This window comes from Gymnoscopelus braueri (assembly GCF_963280865.1).
Source record: "Gymnoscopelus braueri genome assembly, chromosome: 22".
In the NCBI taxonomy this organism is placed as follows: domain Eukaryota; kingdom Metazoa; phylum Chordata; class Actinopteri; order Myctophiformes; family Myctophidae; genus Gymnoscopelus; species Gymnoscopelus braueri.
This window is the reverse complement of record NC_137624.1, coordinates 21,307,810-21,321,784: the sequence shown is the minus strand read 5'-3', so window position 1 is coordinate 21,321,784 and position 13,975 is coordinate 21,307,810. Positions and strand designations below refer to the sequence as shown.

At 42.1% G+C, this 13,975-nt stretch overlaps 2 protein-coding genes across 4 annotated transcripts in view; one reads left to right on the top strand and one right to left on the bottom strand.

Annotated features, from left to right (window-relative positions):
- LOC308078664 (ATP synthase subunit e, mitochondrial-like) overlaps positions 1-13,975 on the top strand; it is a 245,969-nt gene that overhangs the window by 164,174 nt on the left and 67,820 nt on the right. The window lies entirely within an intron of this gene.
- nnt (nicotinamide nucleotide transhydrogenase) overlaps positions 1-13,975 on the bottom strand; it is a gene marked incomplete at its 3' end in the record, with an annotated part of 55,486 nt that overhangs the window by 21,110 nt on the left and 20,401 nt on the right. For all 3 annotated transcript variants that reach the window (XM_080420435.1, XM_080420437.1, XM_080420436.1), the window contains exons 12-17: positions 13,858-13,968; positions 10,117-10,262; positions 9,000-9,195; positions 7,085-7,318; positions 5,824-5,984; positions 542-721 (exon numbers count right to left, since the gene is read on the bottom strand). In XM_080420435.1, coding sequence (XP_080276561.1) covers positions 542-721; positions 5,824-5,984; positions 7,085-7,318; positions 9,000-9,195; positions 10,117-10,262; positions 13,858-13,968 — 1,028 coding nt within the window. The remainder of the gene's footprint in view (positions 1-541; positions 722-5,823; positions 5,985-7,084; positions 7,319-8,999; positions 9,196-10,116; positions 10,263-13,857; positions 13,969-13,975) is intronic.

Sequence of the window (13,975 nt, the reverse complement as noted above, 5' to 3'; positions counted from 1 at the left end):
GTTAGAATTCTGGGAAATGGTGCTGAAACTCAACAATGAAACACTGGAGTGAAATACAGTTTAAATAAAAAAAATGTTTTACCAATCAACCATTTCTGTTATGTAAAATATTTTTGAACAGGTGTGGTTTTTACTTGTTCCTGCACTCCACTGTGTTGTCCTGACAAACAAGTGTTAAGCTATGTTTGATGTAGAGCAGTGGTTCCCAAACTTTTAGCTTGAGACCTTAAAGAGAAATGTGTCTCCCTGGGACCCAAACTGGTGAAAATAGCCGATCTACAAGAATGCTCCGCAACGCATTCTTAAAAGTTACATTTGTGGAATTTATGGAATGTCTTTACGTTTTTATTTTTGAAATTCTTTTGAAATAATATTTTTTTTAAAGAAACAAAAAAGGGGGACATTTACTCAAAACCCACAAAATGTGTCCCGACCCACTGTTTGGGAAGCACTGATGTCGGGCATACTCAATTATTATTATCTATTTTTATTGTAATGATACTAATACTAATAATTAAAAAAGAAATGCTGCTGGACTCACCACACACATAATGTAGGAGAGGATGGCTCCGGAGGATCCGATCAAAGCGCCCACAACGGTGAGCAGGTTGTTGCTGAGCAGGAAGCCCTCTGCACACAGCGCCCAGCCGGAGTAACTGTTGAGCACTGTGATGACCACCGGCATGTCAGCTCCTCCAATGGCCGCCGTCAGGGTCACTCCCTTTAGGAACACAAGAGGAACAGGGGGGGAAATCAGTTGACCCAGTAAGATTCTAAAAATGTCTTCTAAATACTAACTAAAAAAAATAATGTTGCTATATCAGTGGTGCTCAAACTTTTTCATGTCAAGGACCCCCAAAATTATATGTATTGTAATGTTCGCGTTAAATAGCAGATATACAAGATCTGCTATTTTTGAATAGCCACACTTTGAGTGCTATATGTAGCTAATATCTGAAATTACATGGATGCTTTCCCAGTTTTAATGGGTTAAGAGTCTCCTTTGTGTCTCCTAATTTTTTGGGTGAACTATCCCTTTAAAAGGACAGGTGTTAAATACAGTATGACTTAAGAATGGAACATGTTAAGATGTTCCAATGCCAATATTGGCCCACTGGATTACCCATCTTTAATATCCTAGTACAATTCCACACACACACATGTAGGTATGCATTACTTGCATTTAAAAACCACACTCGCACATGTCTGCCCTCTGCTGACCTTCTGAACACGTGCCCTGGTCTTGTATGCCATATCAGATGAACGCATATTAGCCAGTGTTTAGGCATCGTTAGACCTCAATTGTGGATGGACGGATCGAGCTAGGCTCACGTCCCACTGATTAGACCTCAGTTGACTAGAACACCGTGAAGAAAAGCAGAGGATCGGTGTCATGAGCTCATGGCACTGTTACAGTCCAATGTGCAGCGTGCCGTGCACACAAGTACACATACTCACCCACACACACACACACACACACACACACACACACACACACACACACACACACACACACACACACACACACACACACACACACACACACACACACACACACACACACACACACACACACACACAAAGGGAGTAAGGCTAAGCAGAGCCAGATACTTCCCATTAAGTCATGATACACTTGATCAAACAAACCAAGAAGGACAAGGCTTGAAGAATATCAGGTCTCGCATTAAAATACACCATGGCGACCATCGGCCGACAACAGCAGGGGTCACAGCAGCGAGGCTTTGCAGTTTTACCTTAAAAAAATAAAAATAAACGTTCCCATAATTCTCAGATAGAGCACTGTATGATGGGTCACCTTGCACAATAACAACCTTAGTATACCAGGTGGAAAATACCAATTTCGATGACCCTAGAAATTGTAGTTTTATGTCCTTGTATGTCTTAATTTCCTTTTAGTTGTGTGAATGTGGGAGCCGTCCCATAACTTCTGCAAACCCAGCCACTCCCGTACAATTAGGCTGCTGGATCGTGCAACAACTTGGGTCGTCCATCAAAGAGGGAGTCTGTCACTGGTTTTACAATGGCGAAGGTCTCAGGGGAACTCGCAAAGCATCACCCTTCACCTCTGGCATCAACAGCACAAGTTGTCATAGATCCATTAACTATGTCGGCTTCTGAAACAGCTGTGACTTCCATGTTGAGGTTCACTTCACTCAACTCAAGACCCGTTCCTCCTTCCAAATTTTGCCTTTTCAAAAAAAGTTTGAATTTCCTGGCTTTACTGAAGTTTTCGCTCTTCACCATCTTCCGTTATTAAGAAGAAGACAGAGCGATGCCTAATTTATGCTCCGTTGTACAACAGCATCACAGGCCGAAAATAGCCGATCGATAAGCTCACAACGTTGTGAGCTTATGGATCGGCTAAGTTCGGCACGCGACACCATCGCACAACCAAGTATAAACCGGGCTTTAGAGGCTAGTGCAATGCAGCATCTTGTTTGTGCGGCCTGACACACACCAAGCACACACACATACTCGGCTCGCACACGTGGCTATGCAATACTGCACTTCTAAGACTGGTCAGCTATCGAAAACATTCATCTAAACTAAATAACAAATAACCTGAACTAAAATGAAAATGTAATAAAATACCCATGTAATATCCCTGTGCATGTGAGCTGGTCGTTTTGAAAACGGGATAACTGGAACCACACAGTCTCTAACACCAAGCAGCCCAGTCATATTTCACTCATCTTTTTTTTCCCTCCTTTATCTCCCCCATCTCTTCCTCATTCTACCCCTTCTTTCTTTTACTCCCCCTCTTTCCTTTCTCTTTTGTTAACATTTGCTTGTAGGGTAAGCAGTATGCGCCTCCACTTGTGTTTTCCATTGAGAGTAAGGCTTGGGTATTGGCAAACTGCCTGTGAAACCAATCGATTTTAACAGTGTATGCGCGCACACACACACACACACACACACAAAATTATTCTAGTTGATTATTTCTGTGTGCATTATTATTATGGTTGACCAAAACAAAATGCCTTTAGATAGTAGCATTTTCCTAAATGCAGACAATTACACAGTATTTATTGTGCACTATAGCAGTGGTTCTCAAACTTTTTCATGTCAAGGACCCCCAAATTGACACTTATTAGACCGCGGACCCCCATTTGAAAAGATAAGCCAGGGACCCCAATAAGAGAAGCTTTTTACGGCTCTCTAGCAGTGATTCTCAACCATTTTAATTTCAAGGACCCCCAGTTTAACATGCATTAGGCTACAGACCCCCATTTAATGGCATTTATACCTCTGGGACCCCAATTCATATTGTAAAATCAACGTTAATTTCCATTTGGTTCCATTTGTACACTCTCAGAGTTACAGACCCATAAGGGTCCATTTGGTTCCTGTCCATCATTTAGCTGGGGACCCCCTGGAACCCCCTCAAGTACCCCTGGGGGTCCCCAGACCCCATTTTGAGAACCAATGCACTATAGTGCAAAGAAATGCAAATAAGATGTAAAACACATCTACAGAACAATACACTCAAGCTCTGATGCGCCATGCCTGAGAAACAGAACACTAAAAATGTTTCTTAATTTTCCATCCATAGAATCTGTTGCACAATTTCCATTCATGAAATACTGCTGAACAAATGAACAAACCATTTGCTGCACAACGTTACGTTCAAAACTTAGCCTGTATCCCAAAGATCAAGATAATTTCTAGTACCATCTGGACAACAGCATGAAAAACATCCTTTAAAAAAGGTTCAGCACAAGTCATGTCTGTCTCACTCAGGTGTGCGTATGTACCGGGCAGAGTATGAACCGGGCAGTTTCACTGTGTCTGCCAGACGTTCTTACTGAAACTGAATGACTTCCGGGGCTGCTCTCGCTTCCTGGAAATCCTATTAGTCCATTCTTTTACGTCTGAGTCAGAGTTTTATCAACACTTCACCTTCATTAACTTTTATAGCTGCCTTGCTTCTGTCTCACAATTTTCCCCACTCTCTTACACCAAGTATCTTCCACCTTCTTTAATTTTTCTCTTCTCTTTCCTCCACCTCACTGTTAGTATTAACCACTTAAACCCCAGCATCCGTATTGTGGGGAAAGCTGTCGCAGAAAATAGCCCTGAGGGACCTATAGAGTGGTTAAACCCTCTATAGCATGGGTTTTCAACTGGTGGTCCGTGGACCACTGGTGGTCCGTGAAGGTATTGCATGTGGTCCCTGACTAAATGTAGGAAAGTGAAGATTTGTATTTTATTTTATTTTATCGTCCACTAGTTGAGAAACAGTAAATTACCTGGTGACGTAGTCGGATGTCAAGAACTTCCACAGAAATTGGAAGATTAGAATCTCAAGGGAAATTGTACCACAGAGTCACCATTATTAGGAAATGTTCCCATAATCAATCGCATGTGTCTGCTTGCTAATACATATGTTGCAATGAATCAGTTAACATGAGTTTAATATGGAAGGTTAAGAGAACAGAATAAGGGCAACCATGGGAAAGGAATAGATCAGTGGTTCTCAATCTTTTTTGAGCTCTGGACCAATAGCATATCTCAGTTAAATAATGACTGTTAAGGGCTTGATTTAATTCACCTCGAATTAACAAATTAAATTAAGCCCTTAACAGTCAATATTTCATTTCAAGCTTTTTCCCCTACACCACGCCCATATCCCCCCTTCCAACACCACGCCCATATCCCCCCTTCCAACACAACAGTGGTCCCCAGGTTGATTCTCAGTCAGGGTGGTGGTCCCTGTTTCATAATCAGTTGAAAACCTCTGCTCTATAGGCCTACTTAGTAAATCAATACTTAGTTGACCGGGGATGACTCTGTACATGGTCCCCTCTTTTTTAGGCAATCTACAAGCTCGCAGCGCGTTGTGAGATTGTAGATTGGCAATTTTTGACTAATGTTCCCCCCAGAATAGGGATGCTACAGTTCCAACTTCTCTGCACTTTTACCCGTTCTAACCAAGTTCAGTAACAATAGTGTTATACCTTATGCCTTTCAGCACATATAAAAGTTACATCGCTGGGTGTCTTTAAGCCAATACAAACTTCAGTCGGCGCCAAAGCAGTGAAGGGGAGGAAGAAGGAAAAAGGTCTGAATTAATTCTTTGTAATGATTTCTATTTCCGTACTTCCCAGAAGCACTTTGTGTTGAATTGGTGCTAACAATAAGACTGTTGAACTCTTAACCAGGACCTCAACTGTCCAGCTATCCTCACACACATACATGCGGCGTGTACGCTCGATCACTCACTCACTCACAGACAAAACACTCACCAACTCCCTGCAAGTCACATTGAGCCTCACCCCTTGTGCACTTGAACCACGCACACATACACAGACTCATGGATTAAAGCAAAATAAAATCTCACGGCTGAAAATGTTTGTATGGCAAAGTCATACTGTGGTGTGATTTGTGAAACAGTATGAAAAGGAGCCCCCCGCACTAGTGCTGATTCCTAAACAATTAACACAAAATATGTAACATTATGATGTTTTAGTAATACTGTTCCTGCTGTTCTACATACTGCCAACCAGGTGAAGAAGTCACAGACTGAGGCTTTAACATTTTATACAAAAGTATGACATATCCAAGACTATTTAGATTTGATGGAAAATGCTTCTGAACATATTGCTAGTTTGACCACTAAAAATTCTTAAAATAATAACCGAAAAAAGCCTATCTACAAGCTCTCAATGCGTGAGAGCTTGTAGATTCGCTGTGCACCATGCTTCCATAGAAGACATGCTGGCTTCTATGGAATCCAAATGACTGAAATCAGCCGTGGCAAACTTTAATTCATGCGGACACACACACACTCATGTTTTATACCATGACAGCGGAGAGGGCAGAGACTGATCCAAGGCAGGTGATGCCCATGGTGTAACTGGGATCCAACATGTATGGAATAATCCCTCCAACACTGGCTGCCATCAGACTAGCGTTCAGAATGTGACGTCCAGGCAGGTGCAAGGGAGAGCTGCTCAGAGAGCCTGCAGAAACAAACAACCAAGGAGAGGGCCAAGACAGGAAAATAAGAAAAACCGTGAGGATGTACAAAAAAAGAGAAAAAATGGCAGACACTGAATCCTAAACCCGGGTTCTGAAAACCCCCAACCATAATAATAACAGGTGTAAAGCCTTTAATGTTTACCCACTGACACTAGCTCAAAACATATCTGAAGTTGTACTTTGAACTGTAACTAACCACTGTAACTGTAGCTCTATACATTTCATCGTATGACAAATAGCGAAAATAAAACAAATTGGGAAAAAAAACTGTGACCAAAATGACATGCCCAAAATTTAAAGTGGTTCAATCGTACTGTAGAATGAAACTGCTCATTTTCAAGCGTAGTGTAGAATGAAACGGCACATTTCAAAACTTGTTTATCGGAATTATACGACAAATCTTCTGTTCTCCATTACTGTAATAACGGCCACTACCATTTGCTCCACAATGTGGTTTGCCCTTGTGTTGTAATGAATTGCAGGTGAGGTTTCCTCAAAACCCATGTTCAATTAGAATCAGCCTTGAACACTTTATCACAGTGGTTACTGTGAGCTGTGTACCAATTTCTCCCGTCGGGGTCCAGGGGATTTATCCGGCAACCTTCCGGTCACAAGGTCCCCCTGATAAAAAAAATCTTCTAAGTTCTCTAGTCCAGTGGTGAACTGGGGACCCCCCACCCTGACAAGCACTTGGAATTGTAGGAGTTGAGGCAAAAAAAAATGTTTGACTCGGCTCCACAGATAAATATCGTGAAAATAGCCCAAGCTCACAATGCCTCGTGTTGTGAGCCTCTTTCTTATATTATTTGACCATTTTGACAAGTTTGACCAGTTTTTATAGTATAGTTTGTTGATTACTTTTGATTTATACATTTTTTTAAGTATTTAAACGGTCTTAAAAGTCCTTAAATTGTCACTTAACCGTCATCTGGGTACCCCCCCAAAAACAAAACAAAAACAAACATGTGGGGACCCCCCAGGGGGTCCCGACCCACAGGTTGAGAACCACTGATCTGGTCTACAGCTGCGTGTTTAGCTGTGCATGACTTGTGTGCACAAACACCTTTCCACAGGCACTCACCTTGCAGTTTGCCATACGCCACCAAGGAGCCACTGAACGTGACCCCACCGATGAAAGTGCCAAAGTAAGCAATTATCTTGGTCAGGTTAGCAGCAGGGTCCGTAGCAAAGTGGGGGTACTCTATCATGTATTCCGCCACACAGGTTAGCACGGCAGCCAGTCCAACCAAGCTGTGGAAAGCAGCTACCAACTGAGGAAGTTCTGTGATCTGTATCTTCTTAGCAATACCAATGCCTGGAGAGAGAGTAGGACGGATATAGAATTGTTATCAAAATATGCGTGAGAGAGAGAGACATTTAGAATTATCCTCAGTTTCGGAGCGGGTCCAATTTTTTTTGACCCGTGCTACCCTCTACTGTAGATGTACTCAAATGGCTATATGAAGAAATGTGGTTTGCATTTGTTAACAACTATTTAGAGAGGCATGGTATAAGCACACAAAGAGAACAAACATCTGACTTTTATTTTGGCTCATGTGATACCAATATCCTTTTATTACTTTTGCTTTAGTTTTTTTGTAACCTGTCTACTGTGTGGCTATCTCTTACCGACAAGTGACTGTATTAGTAATTGTGTAGTTGGTGTCTTAAAAACACATAATGGATTTTAAGATAACACACAATTCATTAAGTTATTTACTCACATATTGTATACATCAGAATCAGAAAATATGGAAATAACATAGGGTGGGGGACATGAGATTTTATCACAATGTCATATTTGTTCATGTTTTATTAAGACTGGCAAGCAGAAACAAAACAAAATCCTGGAATACGCCGGAAGTAATTTTATGAATTGGAAGAATAAATTTAATTATTCCAACTACACATAACAATGAACAACAAAACTGAAAGTATCTTTGGCAGAATTATTGGAATTGTCAGTTTTTCAGATGAAACCTAGCAGGGAAAAAAAGGGGGAAAAAGGTTTGCGTGCACATGTGTGCACATACAATGACAACCATTCACTCACCCACATGCACACGCATAATGTGGTGCTGGGAAACAGGTCGCTCTACGGAACCAGGTGTTGCCGATGTGGGCTATTTGGGAGAATTCCATGTTTGTGAGTGGGCCTCCAATCTGTGTATATTTGTGTTGTCTGTGCGTGAGTGTGAGTGTGAGTGTGTGTGTGTGTGTGTGTGTGTGTGTGTGTGTGTGTGTGTGTGTGTGTGTGTGTGTGTGTGTGTGTGTGTGTGTGTATGTGTGTGTGTCCGCATGGAGTATGTGAGTGTGTGGGGGAGAGTCGCTGGGGGCCTTGCAAGGTTAACGCGGGCATCTGGAAATGCACTGTTGGTCTGATTGTAGAGTTTAGTCTGGGTTTAAGCTTTGTTACTGGAACAATTAGCATTCAAATTGAAATGAGAGAGAGAATATGACTCAGACAAGATGCTGACCATTCCCACAGAGCTCCAGCATCTGCCCAGAGGTTAGTCATGTTGTGTTTGATGTAAACATCACAGAACGGCTCTGAACACAGAACACCTGTGTTGCTCAATATGGCAAAGCTAAGACCAGACAAACACACATCACGCAAAAAACCCATGTGCATTTAACCACCCTATAGTTTTTTGAAAGACAAATAGCAACAATAGCCAATCTACAAGCTTGCGTGTTATGAGCTTGTAGATTGGATATTGTGGCTATTTTTTCTAATTGAAATAAAGCCCTAACTTATAATGATACGCCTAAAATAGGGACGGCAGGTTAAAAGTGTTTAAGTAGGAGACAACATAGGCTCTGAGGCTTGGGATATTTGATAACATCAAACATCATAATACCATGATATTTTCGCAATACATTTGTATATTGCCCACACACACAGACACACACAAATTAATGTAGGCAAATGAGACAAACAAAGTCACAAACACAGTCACGAGAGTAGACACATACAAAAACACACAAACACTCACCAGCTGTGCCACCCACGGCCATGACGGCACCCATCTGTGCCATGAGCTCAGGACAGGGTTTCAGGGCACCCAGGGTAGCAGCGATGCCCCCTGCCACGCCCATCATACCCAGGGTATTACCCAGACGGGCTGTCTTCTGGTTGGACAGGCCAGCCAGGGCTCCCACACAGCACAGACCTGAACCAAGGTACATCATCTAAAAAGACAGAGGAAGAGTTTAGATGAGTAAAAGGAGAAAAAAAAGAGAAGGAGCACAAGGAAAGAAAGACATGTGGTTTGACTGGAAAGGCCAGTATGTATTTATATGTAGAAGGGATGTTTAGAGCAGAGGTTACAACTACCAGCTAGATTTATAATGACACCAGGTCAATGGACCGCATGTAAGCAATTCCCAACATTCATTTATTCATTCATTCATCCAACCTTTATTTATTTTCTCTGAAATACATTCAGGGCAGGACCCTCATTTTCAATGATGCCGAGATTACAAAAAGCATAGCACAGTCATAATATTGAAATAAGAACAGGGTAAAAACAAGGTTGTGTACACCAGGCGAATGGACCGAATGTAAGCGATTCCCACTACAGATGAGCTCGAGAGGAGCACTCGTTTTTGTTCACTCAACGTCCTGTTACAGTATGTGCAAGGTTTTACAACAATTGCATGACTTTTAAAATCAGTTCAAAACAAGGCAGGCACGCCGACAGAGAGGTCTTGAGGCTCGAGATGCGTGCCTAAGTGAGCCGCCAGGCGTTGTGAGTTGGGGAGCCATAGTGGGCGAAATAAGTCATCATATGAAGTACATATACAGGCTATATACTGCATGCTTCCATTTACAAATGTAAAATGTAAAAACACAAACACTTTTCCGTATCTTTTAAAACTACACTGATAGTATCAGCAACAATCGCAGCGTTGCAAATGCATTTTCTATTAAATATTCCTAATTCAAGGCTATCAATATATGATTATTTTTTTTATTTCCCCCAAAACAGCAAAACATTTCCCCCGGTAAAATGGCGTCCTGGTATAAAAAACCCTGGACTAGTACAGTATTTTCCTGGTAACAATGCCTAGGTCTGTAGGGCTCCCATTGTAGTAAACCCACTGTCACACCTGTTCAATGTTGTATCCAGCCTGCAGAGCAGCGCCGTAGCCTCCAACAAAGACACCGGTGGGAAGCAAGTAGAGGTAGTTGTACTCAGGAGGATCAGTGGGCCGTTTGAACATGTCCAACATCTTCTTGGTTACCAGGAAACCACCTGGGTCACGGAGGCAGAAATAGGGAGAGAGAAAGTTAAAACGTGTAATTTAGACGTTGCATGTTATTAGACAGATGCAAGGTTCATTTGTTGACCTGGCATCTGTCTTGGAATTCTGGATCAATCAGCAGTTGATGAGGCAACGGCAGTCGAGACAATATTCTAGGTGGTGATGGTTATGCTTTAATGTACCTGATATCACGGGGAGGAATACAATAACACTCAGGTCAGTGGTACGGTAGTTCTGCCCAGAGGCATCATAGCTATACTGTATCTGCTTCAAGGACGAGCTGAACCATAGATGGGCTGTACCAAAACAATAGCTGTCAGGCCTAGTGGAGACAGCTAGGCTCTTACAAGCTGCCAAATATCATAATGTATTATATAATTACTATAAGTGATTTAATATATAGTAAAATATAAATTTTAGATATAAGCAACCATAATAACAATATATTATAATGAACAATGCTTCTCCACATGCTATAGTGTGTATAGTTTCAATATACAGATTATTATATTTTTTTATATTATATTGATTTAGTACCTTGTGTTTACCTTGCTTTCTGTAAATCACTCTGGATTAAGAGCGAATGTTAAATGCCTAAATTGTAAATTGTGATAGAAATAAACAGGGAGAGGTTGGAGAGAAAGGGTGAGAGACAGGGTGGCAGTGGTTGAGTGATTGAAAAAAAAAAGGATTCCTTTCAAGACGACAGGCGTTTGTAGACCAATGGATAACACCCCAATCCCAATGTTAGGAATGAAACCACTTAAGCCCCTACATGTGTACAGTATCTACTTTGCCGTACGACAAATAGCCAATCTACAAGCTCACAAGTGTTGCAGTGCGAGCTTGGAGATCTGTTTTGGAAATGTTTGCCCAAAATAGGGACGGCAGGTTAAAAGTGGTTACTTCATGTCAGTGTAAATATTTCAACTAGAAAACCAGACATATTTCTTTACAAGGGCCGATCAGATTACGGTTTCACACACACACACACACACACACACACACACACACACACACACACACACACACACACACACACACACACACACACACACACACACACACACACACACACACACACACACACACACACACACACACACACACACACACACACACACACACACACACACACACACACACACACACACACAGGTGATCCAGACGCTCCTACCTGTCTCTCTCCAGCTGCTCATCTAAATTTAGACCTCTCAGACCTCCCCCAGTTAAAACACAGCAGTAATAACAGTCTGACTATTATTACTTCTGCACAATCTGAGTCAATATATTAAGGATGGAGGAATGTACAGGCTGGAAATTTGAACAAGAGCAAAAGCCAGGGACCTTTTATCCATTATTTATAAAGCATTTCTCAGGAGCTATATTTAAATCGTTTTCAAGAATAGACGTTCTAAACTAGTTATCACTGGCAGCCTGGATGCCCCAGGGGTCCTGGGGGGGTACCAGGGGGTCCCCAGCTAAATTTGTTAATATAGCGTCACAATAATTTTAACCATATGTTATACTTTGGCTAGTCAAAAATATCACTGTGCTGTGCTCTGAGCTTGTAGATCTGAAAGATCTGATAGATCTGATTTTTGAAACATCGTGGAAGTTTTTGCAAATCTTTTAATACATATTTCTAAGCACATTTTTTAACTCAAATCTTTTCTTCCCTGGCACAACATATCTTTGAGATGGGGGGTCCGCGGCCAAAACACATATCATTTTGGGGGTCCTTGACATGAAAAGGTTTGAGAACCAGTGGCCTGGAGAACCAGGTGAAGGCGTGAGGTGGTTGACACAGACCACCTTAGGATTGTTTAACCATTAAAATCCTCTATACAGCAGTGATTCTCAAACTTTTTCGTGCCAAGGACCCCCATATTGATATGCATTTGGCCGCAGACCCCACATGAAAATGAGAAGATTTGGGTTAAAAAATACAAAAATGATTCAACATTTTCCAAACAATTTAGATATTTTTCAAAGATAAAAAAATGGCATGTACAAAATTGGATTTTGAAGCTGAAAATTGGATTCTTTGTAGACTGAAAATGTATTTACCATTTACTCCAGTTACTGAACAAACACTCTATAGCAGTGATTACTATCAGAATATAAAGCTTAAACATTTTAACAAACAAAACGTTTTGTTTTAACCAAAAAATATCACTTACAGCACCTTTAACTGCTGGCCTACTGTAACTGTCAATAATATACAATATATTCCTAATTCTACTGCCCACAGTCAAATAAATGTGGAGAGAACAGAGATCCCAGATTCATGCTCAGATTCAACTGAATTAAAACGGTACTTCAAACATACAGGAGTTTTCCATGCCTTTCTACAGCTGAACACAGCGGAGACACGGGGGGGGGGGGGAGAGACTATACACTTCAGATGCTGGTTTATTGAAACTGAACTTCAGTGTTATGTTTGTGTCAGCGCAGCCGCACAGTAAAAGATCGGAGAGGAGGGGTACGTAGGTGCTTGTTCGGTGAGGGGTTGGTGTGTGTGTGTGTGTGTGTGGGGGGGGGGGACCTCTTCCCAGACCTCACCGTGGAATGTTCGTTATTCTGTTCCCTAAGGGTTTATGGGTAGTGTGGTAGACCGCTTAGAGATGTGCATGTGGAATCGAGCCACCGAGTGAACATAAAAAAAAATGAAATTAAACAAGTGGTGCTTAAAAGAGAGTAGGTATTTCTATAAATGTTGTGGTATTTTTGGCACGCTTTTGTTGAAGGGAAAACTTAAAGGCAGATCTGAGGGACTAATAAGTGGTTTTAACAGTTGTTGCCTCAGTGATGCCATGGGGCCCGCTGCCATAGGAACTGCGGCAGGATTCACAGCCTCGCCGTGACCCTTGACCCTGGCGAGTGTTCTGGATCTCGGGCCGACAAACTCGGAGAACTCTTTGACGTGGCCTAAATGGACCGACACCTTGGAGTCAAGGGGCCTCAGATGTTTCGATGAAATGTCTTGAAGGAATGCAATAACGTGTCTCTTAGCGACCCAAAACGTCTGCTCCAAAGTCTCCTCATTAAGTCTCAATTTATACTGCTGTCGCGCACCGGAAATAGCCTATCTGCAAGCTCACAACGCGTCGCGGAAGCTCACAATGCGTCGCAACCGCGACGCGTTGTGAGCTTGCAGATCGGCTATTTTCAGGACATTCCTATTGTGAACCGAAAACCGGTTCACAGCCCTGCCCTGGAGGTACAGTACAGTGTTCCAGAGGACTATTATGAAGTGATGAGTATCATAATGGCTCCAGGAACACTTTGTCATTCTAATGAGAAGTATTAAGGGTAATAGCGGGGATGAATGTGTGTGTGTGTGTGTGGTCTAAAGCCAAAGCCACTGACTCTGGTTTGAGCAGGTGGGTTAGAAAAAGGGACAGCTGCAGCGTTTGGTTCGAAAGCATGTTATTGTATAATTGATAAAAAACACTTCAATCTTCGGCTACGGTTGAAATTTTATTGGCTGAAAGTTGCTGTAATTGGCAAAGGGTGTCTGTGTCTGTGTGTGTGTGTGTGTGTGTGTGTGTGTGTGTGTGTGTGTGTGTGTGTGTGTCTCACCAGCAATGTTGACGGAGGAGATGAAGGCAGCGAGCACAGCCAGTGTCTGGGCAGTGGTCGCCGGGGTATAGGCGCCTCCCATCAGGGACAGACCACCCACAGCCGTCAGCCCTGAAAG